General features: G+C 46.4%; 1 protein-coding gene and 1 non-coding gene across 4 annotated transcripts; both read left to right on the top strand.

The window, feature by feature from the left end:
- The first annotated feature begins 1,037 nt into the window (after nucleotides 1–1,037).
- ZNF174 (zinc finger protein 174) lies at nucleotides 1,038–11,922 on the top strand. 3 transcript variants are annotated; one of them, XM_074346427.1, is made up of 3 exons: nucleotides 1,038–2,276; nucleotides 3,270–3,492; nucleotides 3,763–4,238. In XM_074346427.1, the coding sequence occupies exons 1-3, from the start codon at nucleotides 1,869–1,871 to the stop codon at nucleotides 3,840–3,842; spliced, it is 711 nt and encodes a 236-aa protein (XP_074202528.1). In that variant the 5' UTR covers nucleotides 1,038–1,868; the 3' UTR covers nucleotides 3,843–4,238. The 3 variants fall into 3 exon arrangements, with proteins under 3 accessions (XP_074202528.1, XP_010948117.1, XP_010948116.1); XM_010949815.3 differs by lacking the exon at nucleotides 3,763–4,238 and adding an exon at nucleotides 8,144–11,922 and having other exon boundaries at nucleotides 1,040–2,276; nucleotides 3,288–3,492; XM_010949814.3 differs by lacking the exon at nucleotides 3,763–4,238 and adding an exon at nucleotides 8,144–11,922 and having other exon boundaries at nucleotides 1,043–2,276.
- TRNAA-GGC (transfer RNA alanine (anticodon GGC)) lies at nucleotides 11,157–11,233 on the top strand. The gene has a single exon. It is a non-coding gene; the product is annotated as a tRNA-Ala (tRNA).
- Nucleotides 11,923–13,837: the final 1,915 nt, after the last annotated feature.

Here is a 13,837-nt window from a genome sequence, read left to right as displayed (position 1 = left end):
TTACAGGAGTTTAAAAAAAAAAAAAACTTTTAAAATCATGGATTCAGGTTGAATAGCCTTCACTTATATTCTCTTTACATTTCAATGCAGCAGGAGGGGCTAGAGAAAGCAAAGGCATTGTTGTTAATGGTCCTTTTTAACGAAAAACGAGCGTCACAGAGCATCGTTCCTCAGCAGCAAGGCCAGGGCTAGAACCTGTACTCCTAGCCTTACACATTTTCATACAACCCACACCTTCTCTGGTTGAAGAATAATTTAAGAAATGCTGTCCTAGTTTCATGTAGAAGGCGGAGCCTGCCTTCGTCCTGACCCCTAACATTTCATTCATACTTAATTTAAAAATACTCCTCTCTCAAAGATGTGTTTCTTTCTGGTGACAATCCACTCAGCGGAAAACAGGATGAGGATGGGGAGTCGGGTTGATTCACTTTTCACTCGGCAAGGATGCACTGAGTATTCCTGGTGCACTCGGTGCTAGGGGTAGGTACAGTGGCTGAAGAGGAATAGGAGAACAAGTCCTCCGGCTTCTGCTGCAGCGAGCCGGGGGTCACTTGCCGAAGGGAGCCTAGCTTCGGGCACAGAGATCAGGACGGCTCCGGCTGGCTCGGATGGGTCGCGCACCGGGCGAAAGGCCGGGTCGCAAGAAGGTGACCGCGGAGAGTGTGAGGGGCGCCCGGCCTTGGCCCAGCTGCCTCTGAGACGACTGCCAGCTGCAAGCGGCTCGCCGGCCTGCGTGAAGCCCAGCCGCGAGCCCCTGGCCGCCAGGAAGCGGAGCACTCCCCGGACGCGCGGATTCCCGACTCCCCAAGCTGGCTCAGCAGCGGGGCTAGTAGTCTGAGCCGGGAACCTGGCTGCAGCGAACCCACTGCGCTTGCTCGCAAGTCGTACCAGCGGACTACAACTCCCGGAGTGCACTGCGCCGTTCTCGCCAGCATCGACAGACCCAGCAGCCAATAGGCCAGAGAGAATGCCCTCGAAGAGCCAATCCCTCTTGGGAGAAGGCGGGCCCTCCCGTAGCGTACGTGGTTCCTCAGCCGCCAGTGGGAGTGTCCGTGACAAGCGGCTTCTGCCCCGCCCCCGGCCCTGGCTCCGGGTTCCTGGTCCCAGGTCCCCAGAGAGGTGAGTCCGCTGCAGGTGGGCGCGGGGTGCAGTTCTGTCAGCGCCGCTGCCGTCGCAGGTGCCTTCCCGAGCTCGCACCCGGCCACGTAGCTGAGCCGCGCTCCAGAGTGCTGCAGCTTCGCCAAACCCCAGGACCAGCTGGGGCGCGGAGTCGGATCGGTGAGCCCTCAGAGGCCGGACCGGCTGGGCCTCGGAGCCTTGGGGGCGAGCAGCTGCCGCGCCCCCGTGTACCTTACTCACCAGCAGGAGGCTGCCGCCAGCTGCTAACCCCCGGCGCGCGCCGTGGCCTTCCTGGGCTCACCCTGTAGCGCCCGGCGAAGTGCTGACGGTCGGCCTAAGGAGGATGCGGGGGAGTTGTGCAGACTACCTGGATGACAACATCAACTTTTCCCAGGGATTCCTACCAGCCTGTTAGGTCTGGTTGCGCATTTGCTCTGAGACCTCGTATGCTTGTCGCTGAAATAAAAGCGGTATTTTTCCCAGTTTCCTTTTAGGACATTATGACTTTCCCCGTTTGCAAAACAGTTGAGTAAATTGGCAGAAGAACAGACTCTTCCCACTCCCAGGGACTGTGTCGTCTTCAGGAGTTTGGGGTCAAGGCTGACGAATGAGGAGGCTCTGTTTGCATCCTTTCCTCCCCAGCATCCTCAGAGGAGCTTCGTTTCTACCATCTTTATAGCATTCAGGGCCATGATCCCGAAGGCTTGAGCTGTTTACAAGGAGAGAGAAGCTGCCTCCTGAGCCCCAAAATGGCAGCTAAAATGGAGATAACTTTGAGCTCGCAGACCCACATTCAGGCTTCCTCGAAGCAAGAGAGACATATAATAGCAAGGCTAGAAGATAAAAGGGAGCCCGCCTTGCAAAAAGAGTGGCCCGATCCAGAGCTCTCCCGCCAGAATTTTAGACGGTTTTGTTATCAAGAGGTGTCTGGACCCCAAGAGGCACTCTCTCGGCTCCGGCAGCTCTGCCGTCAGTGGCTACAGCCCGAGGTGCACACCAAAGAGCAGATTTTGGAGCTGCTGGTTCTGGAGCAGTTTCTGAACATCTTGCCCCCAGAGATCCAGGCTCGGGTCAGACATCGATGTCCAATGAGCAGCAAGGAGATTGTGACCCTGGTGGAAGATTTTCACAGAGCAGCCAAGGGACCAAAGCAGTGGGTAAGGAGGGTCCTCTCTTAATACCTGGAGGATTTCTTTTTCATCTGGAGAGTGTTTGATCTCTGGATCTTTCCCTAGATAGACCAAGTCCAGACTTAAAATGTTGCTTCTGGCCTCTATTTGGAACCTACCCGCTACCACGCTACCCTCCCACTCCCCAGGGAAATGTAACAGGTTTGCAGAAAACTGAGCCACTTGCATTCCAGTGAGAAAGCAGAGGATCAACTAGGGTTCTCGAATCTTTGCCCACAGGTCTCCTCCCACCCATTTCTCTTGAAGTTTCCCCACAATCAAGATTCTTAGCAGACAGGGTCATCCTGCTGGGTCAGATCTGATTTGGGGGAACTTTATTAGACCTTGTCCCAGTGAAGTATCTTGAACATTGACTTTGAATCAGGAAGTTACAGCTCAGCTGGCCGGTATTCCTTCCAACCCCCACCCCCAAGTCAGACCCCAGTAGGAGCCTCGGGAGGAAGCAAACAATCATGAAGTGCTTTGTGCTTTGTGAAATGGAAGCAGTTAGGGAACAAGGGTAGGGCAATTCTCTTATAGCCCCACTACTGCTGAGATCTTACCAGGAGAGCCTTGGGCAGAACAATTCATTAGATAAGGATGGTTTTTAATGGCCTCCACCCTACTGCTTCCTGATCCTACAGGGCCTGTTTCCAGCAGAAGCAGGGAGGCAGGTGGGCATATGGTAGGAATCTGCTGGGTCAGTGTCATGGCTGGCCCCACTCTCTGATGACTTTGACTCCAAGCCTTGAGAAAGGCCCAAGCTTTGGGGACAGCCACTCAGGAAGTATCGGCTGATTTGAAGTAGCCTCCATTCTGCATGTCCTCTCCTTTGAGAGTTTCAGCAGTCTCCATCAAAGTTGACCAACAGGCCATTATCAGAAATTCCCAGGGTAAAGCAGTCATTACAGGCAAGTGAGAGGTCACGCTGCCCTGCGTCAGTCCTTAGTCTGTGCTCTAATGCATGGGGCTTGTTCCTAGGTGGCTGTTTGTATGCAGGGCCAGAAGGTGCTCTTGGAGAAAACCGGATCCCAGCTTGGAGAACAGGAACTGCCAGACTTCCAACCGCAAACTCCTAACAGATATCCCCGGGAGAGCTCTCTGGAGGAGACTTCCCGGGCAGGATCTCAGGACCAGCAGAGCCCTCCTCATTGGGAAAAATCCCCACTCCTCCAGGAACCTACCCCTATGTTGGATGGGACAGGTAAGCACTTTGTGCCTCTTCTGGCCTCTCATTAGCCCTTTATCTCCCTCAAAGCATCTCATGGTTCTAAAAAACCATAGACCAGGTGTTGGTTTTTTTTTTTAATTTGTATGTAAAGTAGATCTTTATTACCTAACAAATTTCATTCATTAGAATGGTGGTGATACTGTGCGTAAGAAGTGTGCTTTTATCATTTTCTGTTGATGACTATCTGACAGTTCAGTGCACAACAGGATTATTCTAGTGCTGACTTTTCTCTGTCCCTTTCAGAGCTCCTTGTAGTGAAGACAAATCCAAATATGTTCACTGACGAACTTCCATTCAAGCTGCAGCTGAGTTTCATCACTTAAAATAGTCCCTTGTTTAGAAGGGGCCTGGACGAGTTTCTGTTCATTAGAGGAAAAGCCCCTCTCCATGCTATTTTCTGCCTGTCTCTCCTCTTGTGACATTGTCTGGACTTTAAACCCCTGTGTCCCTTTCCTTATCTGTCCCTGGTACAATGCCAGTATAATTGCTGGCCCTGCTCTACACAGTCCTATGATTTCTAAGACTGAATGACAGTGACACTTCGGCTGGTCTTGGTGATGTGAATAAGGATATAGTCAACAGGTTAGAGAAGAGGGTTGCAAGAAGGCTAGAGCCTTGATGCCTTAAGAGTTGCTACATTCAGTCAAACGCTTTGATTTGATTATTCTCAAAACTGAGGAACGGAGAAGACTTACCTAGGGCACCCAGCAGGAAGGCCTTGTGAACCTGGCCGAGGCCCTGCCGCATAGCCCATGGCCTTCATGGTCCTGAAGAAAGTGGACCACACGTCCTTACTTCTCCTGCCTCAGCAGAGGCAGCTGGGTGTGTGTGCTGTCTCTGACTCCTGTTATTTGATAACAGGAGGCTGAATTCTCATGCCCCTCGTCCCTAAGACCCAAAAGTGCCTCCCTTTAGAGCTGCATCATCAAATGCAGTTCCACTCACCACGTATGGCTATTTACATTTTATTTATTGATATAGTTCATATACTATAAAATTCACCCTTTTAAAGTATGCACAGTTCCGTGGCTTGTCATAGATTCACACACTTGTGCAGCCATCACCACTCTCTAATTCCTGTATATTTTCATGACCTCAAAAAGAAACCCATACCCATTAGCAGTCACTGTCCATCCCCAACTCTCCAGCTCCTGGCAACCGCTATATACTTTCAGCTTCTGGATTTGTCTGTTCTGGACATTTTGTTGTCCAGAATCATACAACATGTGCTCTTTTGTGACCAGTTTCTTTCATTTAGCATAATATTTTAAGGTTCATCCATGTCATAATGTGTGTCAGTACTTCATTCCTTTTTATGGCTGAATGATATTCCATTATATGGCCATTTTGTTTGTGTATCAGTTGATGAACACTTGGGTTGTTTTACACTTTGGGGCTATGATGAATATACCGCAGTGAACATTTCTGTACAAATTTTTGTGTAGACGTATGTTTTCATTTCTCTTGGGTATATACTGAGGAGTGGAATTGCTGGATCATATGGTAATGCTACATTTAACCTTTTGAAATTAGACTTTTCCAAAGTGTCTGTGCCATATTACACCCAGCAGTCTAGGAGGATTCCAGTTTCTCTACATCACTGTTGACACCTGTTATTGTCAGTCTTTTTGATTACAGCCATCCTGTTAGGCATGAGGTGGTATCTCATGGAGGTTTTCAGTTGTTTCCCTAATGACTAGTGATGCTGAGCATCTTTTCATTTGCCTGTTGGCCAGTTGTATATCTTCTTTGGATAAATATTCAGATCCTTTGCTCATTTTTAAATTGGGTTTCATTCAGGACTTTGAATATATCTTGCCACTCCCTTCTGGCCTGTAGTGTTTGTGTAGAGAAATCAGCTGAGAGCCTTATGGGGGTTCCCTTGTAACTCACTCTTTGTTTCCTCTCTTGCTGCCTTTAGGATCATTTTTTTATCCTTGACTCTGGCCATCTTGATTAGGATATGTCTTGGTGTGGGTCTATTTGGGTTCTTCCTGTTTGGGACCCTCTGAGCTTCCTGTACTTGGATATCTGATTCCTTCTTTAGGTTTGGGAAGTTTTCAGTCATGATTTCTTCCAATACCTTTTCAATCCCCTTTGATCTTCCCCTTCTAGAACCCCTACTATGCGTAGATTGGCACACTTTATATTATCCCATAGGTCCCTTATGTTGTTTTCATTAGATTTTATTTGTTTTTCCCTCAGCTGTTCTGATTGGGTGCTTTCTGTTGTCCTGTCTTCTAGGTCACTTATTTGTTTCCCTGCATTATCTAGTCTGCTTTGTACAGCCTTTAGGTCAGCTCTCATCTCAGCCAATCAGTTTACCAATTCTACTTGGCTCTTCTTTATAGCTTCAATTTCATTTTTGACATATTTTACGTCTCTAAACACTATCTTTTTTAGTTCCTTCAGTACTTTGATCACTCCTTTTTTGAAATCTTGATCTAGTAGGCCATCAATGTCTATTTCATTGATCGTTCTTTCAAGGGTTTTCTCTTGCTCTTTTAATTGGGAGTGGTTCCTCTGCTTCTTCGTCTTGCTCATATCTCTCTGGCATTGTGGCTTAAGGAGTATCAGTTATCTATTGTGGTCCTTAAGGAGTTTATTTATTTATCTGTCTAAAGCCTATGCAGGAATAAAATTTTAAAAAAGAGAATTTTAAAAGAAGGGAGAAAACAAAGGTTTGAAAATAGTCTATAATCAAATAGAAGAGCAAGTTGAAGCAGAATAGCAATCGAGTGGAGATGTCTTTTAAAAACCTTAAAAAAAGGAGAAAAAATTTTAAAAAACCCAATATTTAAAACCTGTGTATAATCAATAACAGGAGATCAAAACCAAGAAAAATAAAAATGAAATGAGGTGGAATTTTAAAAATAATAATAATAAAAGATTTTTTAAAAATTTAGAAGGGATTAAGACTGTAGAAATATACAATTGTTTAAAAAGTAAAGATTAAAAAGGTAATAGAAAATAGACTAGATTAAAAAAAAAACAGTCCATGAACTGAGGAGAAAAAAAGCAGAAATAAGATGAAAAATTTTAGGTTAAATAAAACAGCCCAATTTTCTAATTAGAAACAGATTAAAGAATATATTTGTAGCATCTACCTATATCACTGTTTTAATTAAAGATGCTTTTCATATGAAAATATTCATTATTATAAGGCAATCTATAGGTGAATAAATGTTTCAAATTAAAAAAATAAAAAATAAAAATAAATAAATTGGATTGATCTTTTCATTGTTGTGGTAAGAGTTCTTTATATAATCTGGATACTAAACCTTTATATATAATTTGCAAATATTTTCTCCCATTCTGTGGGTAGTCTTTTTACTTTCTTCCTATTTTTTTAATTTAATTTTTTTAAATTTATTTTTTATCTTTTTTAGTTTCTTGATAGTATCTTTTAAAGCATAAATGTTTTGGATTTTGAGGAGGTCCAATTTATTTTTTCTTTGCTGGCTTGTACTTTTGGTGACATATCTAAAATACTGTTGCCTAATCCAAAGTCACAAAGATTTATACCATTGTTCTGTTCAGAGAGAGATAGGTTTAGCTTTTATGTTTAGGTCTTTGATCCATTTTGAGTTAATTTTTGTATATGTTGTGAGGTGGGGGTCCAACTTCATTCTTTTGTATGTGGAAATCCAGTTGTCCCAGCACCACTTATTGAAAAGACTATCCTAAAAAAAAAAAAAAGAGAGAGAGAGAGAGAGAGAAAGAAAAGACTATCCTTTCCCCCTTGTTTTGTCTTAACAACCTTGTTGAAGGGCAATTGACCATAATTGTGTGGGCTGCTTTTAAAATCTGAATTTAAATGAATTAAAATTAAATAAAATTAAGAATTCAGCTTCTCAGTCACACTAGCCACATTTTAAATACTCAGTAGCCACATGTGGCTAGTGGCTGCCATATTGAATAGTGTGCGTGTGTGCACACAAACACAAATTTTCCACATGGCAGGAATCCTATTGGCTGGCACTGCTCTAGATCCTCCCATTTGCCCACAGGCTACTCCAGCTCATTTCTATCCTGATTCTTAATCCTGGTGGTCAGAAGTTGTGGAGTTTCTGTAATTAGAGTACATGTCTGGCCCATATCCCAGTTTCCAATCACCTATGCTGTCAACTTTGTAATGGAACACACCACACTTGCTGGATTTACCGTTACTTGAAGAGACAGTGGTGGTCATTCAGTATCCAGTGTAAGTGAGGGTCTGTTTGCAGTGCTGAAATTTTGCCCCTCTTCCTTCTTTTCATTCAGTAGGCAATACTCAGTTCTGATGGGTTTGCTTTTCCGGTTTCTCCTTTCCTAAACCTTTCCCTAAAGATAGGAAGGAGGGAGAGGTTGGAGACCTTGGTTCCTAACTTGAGTATAAATCAGAATCCCCCCAGGATTTCCCCCTGTTAACTGCAGACTTCCAGGTCCCACCCCCAGCGATCCTGGCTTAGCAGCCTTGGGGGAATGGGGCCCCCTACTTGTCCGACAGTGCCCCTAGTGAGTCTAAAGTAAGTCGCCAAGTGGAGAACCACACTTGAAGGAACTTCGCAGTGTATTTCATAACTCTTTTGCCGTGGTGCTTTCTTCAAAGCCTGGAAATGAAACATATCCTTTCTAATTATAGAGGCCCCCAGAATGAAAAATGACAACAAGGAAAATCCACGGCCAGAGGGGGCGAACGGAGCAGAGCTGGGCGCGGTGTCCGCGGGCAGATCCAAGGGGAGTGGTCCACGGAGCCCCAAACCCAGAGGGGCGGACGGGAGCGAGCCCCGCTTGTCCCGGCGGCAAGGTAGCCCCCCAAACGCTCAGAAGCCATTTGCCCCCTGCCGGAGGCGTTGCAGGGAGCTGGAGTACGTCAGCAGCCCCCTGAAGAGCCACCCTCTGAGAGAACTGAAGAAAAGTAAGGGCGGCAAGAGAAGCCTGAGCGGCCGTTTGCAGCGTCGCGGCCACCAGGCCACCCGCTCGGCCAAGAAACCGTACAAATGTGAGGACTGTGGGAAAAGCTTCACGTGGAATTCCGAGCTGAAGAGACACAAGCGGGTCCACACGGGCGAGCGGCCCTACACGTGCGGGGAGTGTGGGAACTGCTTCGGGCGCCAGTCCACCCTGAAGCTCCACCAGAGGATCCACACTGGGGAGAAGCCCTACCAGTGCGGCCAGTGTGGGAAAAGCTTTCGCCAGAGCTCCAACCTCCACCAGCACCACCGGCTGCACCACGGGGACTGACTGCGAGGGCCACGTGCTCTCCCATCAGAAGGAAGGTACCGGCCTCGCCCTCCCCCTGACTTGCATGTAAATCACAAAGCCTGTCTGCGTGACTTACAAGGAAAGCAGGAGGTCCCCTGAGGGGTGGTTGGCACCCCTGGGGCTGGTGAGGAGGCCGGAAGATGCTGACGGGGATGTCACCACACACGGGGATGTGGCGACTGCAGTGATGGAGAAGAGGTGGCAGGTGTGGGCACTGGGTCAGAGAGCACCAGGGTGTCTGTTGGAGAGCAGGGAGTCACTACTGAGGGAAAACCAGGACAACCCCGCAGGTGTCCCCAGCGCTTCGATGTCAAAGCTCCCCCATGCTGCTTCCTTTATCCTCTAAATATGTCCAAGGATAAGTTCTGTATAGAGTTATGCACTTGCCCTCGTACCAGACAATCTTTATCACACGCACACTCCTTTAATAAAGATGAGTGATCCACGTGCACTTCAAGGCAGAAGTTCATTGGAATATAAATCCCCTAATATTCTTCCCATGGTTCCTGGCTTTTTGTGACACAGGACACATGAAGTGGCAGTGTGGTCATTCCTTTTGTGAGGAGAGGGGTAGTAGACAGTGCTTTCACCAAAATAAATACAAACACACACACACACTCTGAGGGATCTTTTTATATCAGAGCACCTTTGATTGGGGGACAAGAAAATCCCAGCTTCTGCACCCCGACCTGTAGCTATAGGGAAAAGATAACAAGAAGCAAACAGCAGAGCCACCCCTCATCACAGAGGAGATACCAGGGTGAAAATCAGCTCTTCGGAGGTCTCAGGGCTTAGTGTAGTGAATAAATGATCCACATTGTGCAACCACTACCAAAAAGTTAAAAAAAAAAGAAGAAGTAGTGGATATGGGTGTAGACCACTAAGGACACAGCAAAGGGAATCCTTACTACCCTCCTTGCTCCCTCAGGCCAGTAGCTTCAAGAATAACAAAATGATTCAGGTGATGAAAATGTTCTGAAACGGAGTCATTTCAGTACGTGTGCTAAAAATCATTGAAATATCCATCAATTTTATGCTGTGTAAGAGAGACCTCAGTGCAGTTCCTGAAAATGACAAAACGTTTTATCTCAAATGTTTTGAGTCCTAGAACTAGGCCTGAGGGATCTTCTAATCCCACCCCCTCAATATTTCAAAATGTACATTGTAACCCACTCAGCGGACAATGCTTCATCACGCTGGGCAAACCAGCCGATCTCCCAGTTTAGAGAAGACTCTTGGTGGACGGTGCTCTACCTCAAACAAAACAGGAGCAGGTCGTGTTCTTTCTAAAGCATCAGTATTCTTGAGTGATTGCAGTCACCTCAGGGCTGTGGCCTGTGCTATTGTGTGTCCCCCAAGAATCTCAGGTTCCTCCCACTGCAGAGGGATAAGGGCACATGTGTGCATCCTTGACCCCCGAGTCTTTGCACACACTGTTCCCTTTGCCCTTAGGACCCGCCACCCCCTCTCCCTCCCCACCTCCCAGCTCTCAAAAGAGTTGTCAGCTCCGCAGAGCCTTCTCTAGTCAGACATGGATGTCACCTTGTGTCATGAGCCCCCTGCTCCACTCTGCACACCCATGGCACTCAACCTGGGAGCAGATTTGCTCCCCAGAGGGCATTTGACAATGCCCGAGAACATCGTTGGTGGCTATGACTTGGGGGAAGGGAGGGGAACCCCTGGCCTCTAGTGGATAAAGACCAAGGATGCAGCCAAACATCCTGGGGTGCACAGGACAGCCTCCAAATAGAATCATCTCCACCAAAATGTCAGCAGTGTGAGGGGTGGGGAACAGTGCCGTATGGATTAGAAGCTATTTAAGGTCGAGAAGCTTGGTTTTCCACCATTTTAGCTTTTAGGCTTTGCCCACACCCAGCGGAAAGAAACAGGTGTCGAGTAATTGAAGAGTCAAGGCGCTCTGCTCCACCCTCAGGACCCATTCCTGCCTGAATCAGATCCTGGTGGCAGTCTGTTGAATGCAGCAGACAAAACCTCTTGGCTTTTGGACAGAGAGAGACTTAGTGGACTCAGTGGTGAGTGAAGACAGGAACTCTCCCTTAAATAAGAGCTTTTTTAACTTAGACCCAGTGGTGCTTTATAGTTTTTGGTGGCACTTTAGACTAATCTGCTGTCCCTTTCCCAGCGACTGTGTTAAGTGTTAGAAGAGTTTATCGTCATTGTTAGGCCTGCCCCTTACCTCCCTCCTGTCACTGCCTCTCACCGGTCAGAGCCTCCTGATTCCTTATTCTGTTCCCACCTTTTTTTTCCCAGGCCAGTTTCACTGTTGCTTTTTTAAGAACTTCTCTAATCATACTTTGTATTAGTTTCCTATCTGTGCTGTAACAGATGACAACTTAGTGGCTTAAAAACAACACAAACAGCAGAGGGTGGGGGGCAGAGTATAGCTCAGTGGTAGAGCGCATGTTTGGCATGCATGAGGTCCTGGGTTCAATCCCCAGTGCCTCCATTAAAAAATATATAAAAATAAAACAATACAAATATCTTCTCTTATAGTTCTGGAAGTCAGAAGTCTGATATCAGTTTCACTGAGCAGAAATCAAGGTGTCAGCCAGGCTGGTTTCCTCTGGAAGCTCTGAGGGGTGAATCTGTTTCCTTGCCTTTTTCCAGCTGCTAGCAGCTACTGGTGTTCGTTGGCTTGTGGCCCCTTCCTCCATCTTCAAAGTGCATCCTTCCAGCCTCTCATCACATCACCTTCTCTTCTGACTCTGCCCTCCTGCCTCTCCCTTATGAGGACCTTTATGATTATATTGGGCCCACCCAGATAGTCCAGGATATCTCCCCATCCCTAGATTCTTAACCACATCTACAAAATCCCTTTTGCCATATAATACAACATTCACAGGTCCCAGGGATGAGGATGTGGCATCTGTGGGGGGACTGCAATTAGCCGACCACATCCCCCTATTGAATCAGTTTGGTTAGTCAAAGATTTCTCCTAAAAACAAAGGAACACAGATTTCCACTTTTCTCAGAGATGGGACAGGAACTCTCCCTTAAATAAGAGCTTTTTTAACTTGATATGTTTTGAAGAACCTGTGTGCTTGTGTTTTCTGTATTCTGATTATAAAATTAGTAACTGCTGAATCTTAAATGTTTTTGTTCAACTGTGGACCTTGAATAAACGTTACAAAATCACCACTCTGAATATCACTCCTTCCCAAAAGGTTATCTGGCCTGTGATGCTGCCTCGCCTCCCCCAGCCCAGTTTTCCTTTGGTAGGTAAGGCTCAGCTCCTGGCAAGGAGTGCCCGTTGGGGTCTGGAGTCCGGATCAAAGGCCCCTGGACACTCAGCCACATTTGCAAGTCAGCACTCACTTTCTCAGATGTTGGATTCTCCCATCCCCTTTGCTCATGCGTGGTTCTACCAGAGGATCTCAACACAAAACGTTGACCTAACTTGCAATTGGCTACTCCATCTAAGACAATAATCTTTCTCCTTTGTGTGCAGCTCTTCCCCATGGGGCAGTCTGAGTGTCACCATCTTTTCTGGGTTTGCCCTGTACTCATCCATGTAGGGGGCAGGGTGAGCCCTACTCGGCTATTATGAATAATGCTGCTGTGAACATAGGTGTTCGTTTTTCCTGGCTGTACACCCGGGAGTGGAATTGCTGGGTCATGTGCTAACTCTCTATTTAACCTTCTGAGGAATCACCACCGTTTTCCACAGGGTCTGCACCATTTTACATTCCCACCAGCAGGGTGTGAGGGTTCCAGTTTCTCCACATCCTTGTCAACAGTTGCTATTATCTGTCTTTTCTGTTGTAGCCATGCTAATGGGTATGAAGTGGTGTCCCACTGTGGGTTTGGTTTGCTTTTCCCTGATGGCAAATGACATTGGGCATCTTTTCATGTGTTTTTAGTGGCCATTCATGTATCTTCTTTGAAGAAATGGCTATTCAAAAATTCTGCCCTTTTAAAATTGGGGCAGAATTAAAATTTTGTCTTTTTATTGTTGAGTTATAAGAGTTCTTGCAATATTCTGGAATCAAGCCCTTATCAGATAAATGACTTGCAAATATTGGCTCCCATCCTGTTGTAATATACTTTTGCACAATTGCAATACGTCTGTTGAAAGCAGCTGCCAAATGTAAAAGTGACTCATACCTTCACAATTTCTGAATTGCCAGTGACACAGAAGTGTGAGGCACAATGTCACTCCTGGCTCCTGAAACTTGTCTAGGACCAGATGAGGGCAGAACCAACGAGAAGGGCCCCAAGAACCTATCTTGGTCCAGGGGGTGACTCTGCCTTAGTCGGATCTGAGGCAGCTCCATGAACAAAGCAGAGGAGTAGACCTGGTACCAGGCTCTGCTCCCAGCTCTGTGGTTCCCCAGTCCCGTGACCCAGACATGTCATTGAAACACTCCAAGCCTGTTTCCTCCACTGAAAATGGAAGACCCACCTGGCTTAGCTCATGTGATTGGTGAAGTGAACACGTGGACGGGAAAGGATTTTGTTCTTTGTAAAGTGTCATATGAACAGAAAATGAATGATGTGTCAAGTAAAACAGCATCTTGAAATCTCCTTCCGTCAGCTCTTCAGATCCAAATACTTGTGCCCGGAAGGAGAAAAGAGGCCACAAGGATTCGAGGGAGGAGAGATTCTATTTTCTTGGATTTGGCTCTTTTGTTTACACTGTGGTCATAGTAGAGAATGTCCTGGAAAGGGAGAAGAATTTCTCCAAAAGGCTGTTTATGAACAAAATAGGTGTCCTAGAGAGAGGTGCCCCAAAGCAGAGACGCCCCCCTCTTTCTTCCAGGGCCCTTCATGCTCCTCTCTACTTTTCTTTTTCATATTGACTTTAAAGTTTTTTCATTGTGATAAAATATACGTAACATTAAATTTATCATTTAACCATCTTTGAGTGTACAACTCAATGGCTTTAAGTACATTCACAGTGTGGTGCAGCCATCACCATCATCATCACCAGAACTTTTCGTCTTCCCCAACTGAAGCTCTGTCCCCTTGAAATACTAACTCCCCATCTTCCTTTTCTAGCCCCCAGCACCCGCTACTCTACTTTCTGTATCTGTGACGTTGCCTGCTCTGA

This window comes from Camelus bactrianus, chromosome 18 (assembly GCF_048773025.1).
Source record: "Camelus bactrianus isolate YW-2024 breed Bactrian camel chromosome 18, ASM4877302v1, whole genome shotgun sequence".
Classification (NCBI taxonomy): Eukaryota; Metazoa; Chordata; class Mammalia; order Artiodactyla; family Camelidae; genus Camelus; species Camelus bactrianus.
This window is presented reverse-complemented; position numbering and strand designations above follow the sequence as displayed.

Coding starts and splice junctions, on each gene's coding strand:
- ZNF174 (XM_010949814.3), top strand. CDS start 1,869: ATGGCAGCTAAAATGGAGATAACTTTGAGCTCGCAGACCCACATTCAG. Junction 2,277..3,269: donor CCAAGGGACCAAAGCAGTGG/GTAAGGAGGGTC, acceptor GCTTGTTCCTAG/GTGGCTGTTTGTATGCAGGG. Junction 3,493..8,143: donor CCCTATGTTGGATGGGACAG/GTAAGCACTTTG, acceptor TTCTAATTATAG/AGGCCCCCAGAATGAAAAAT.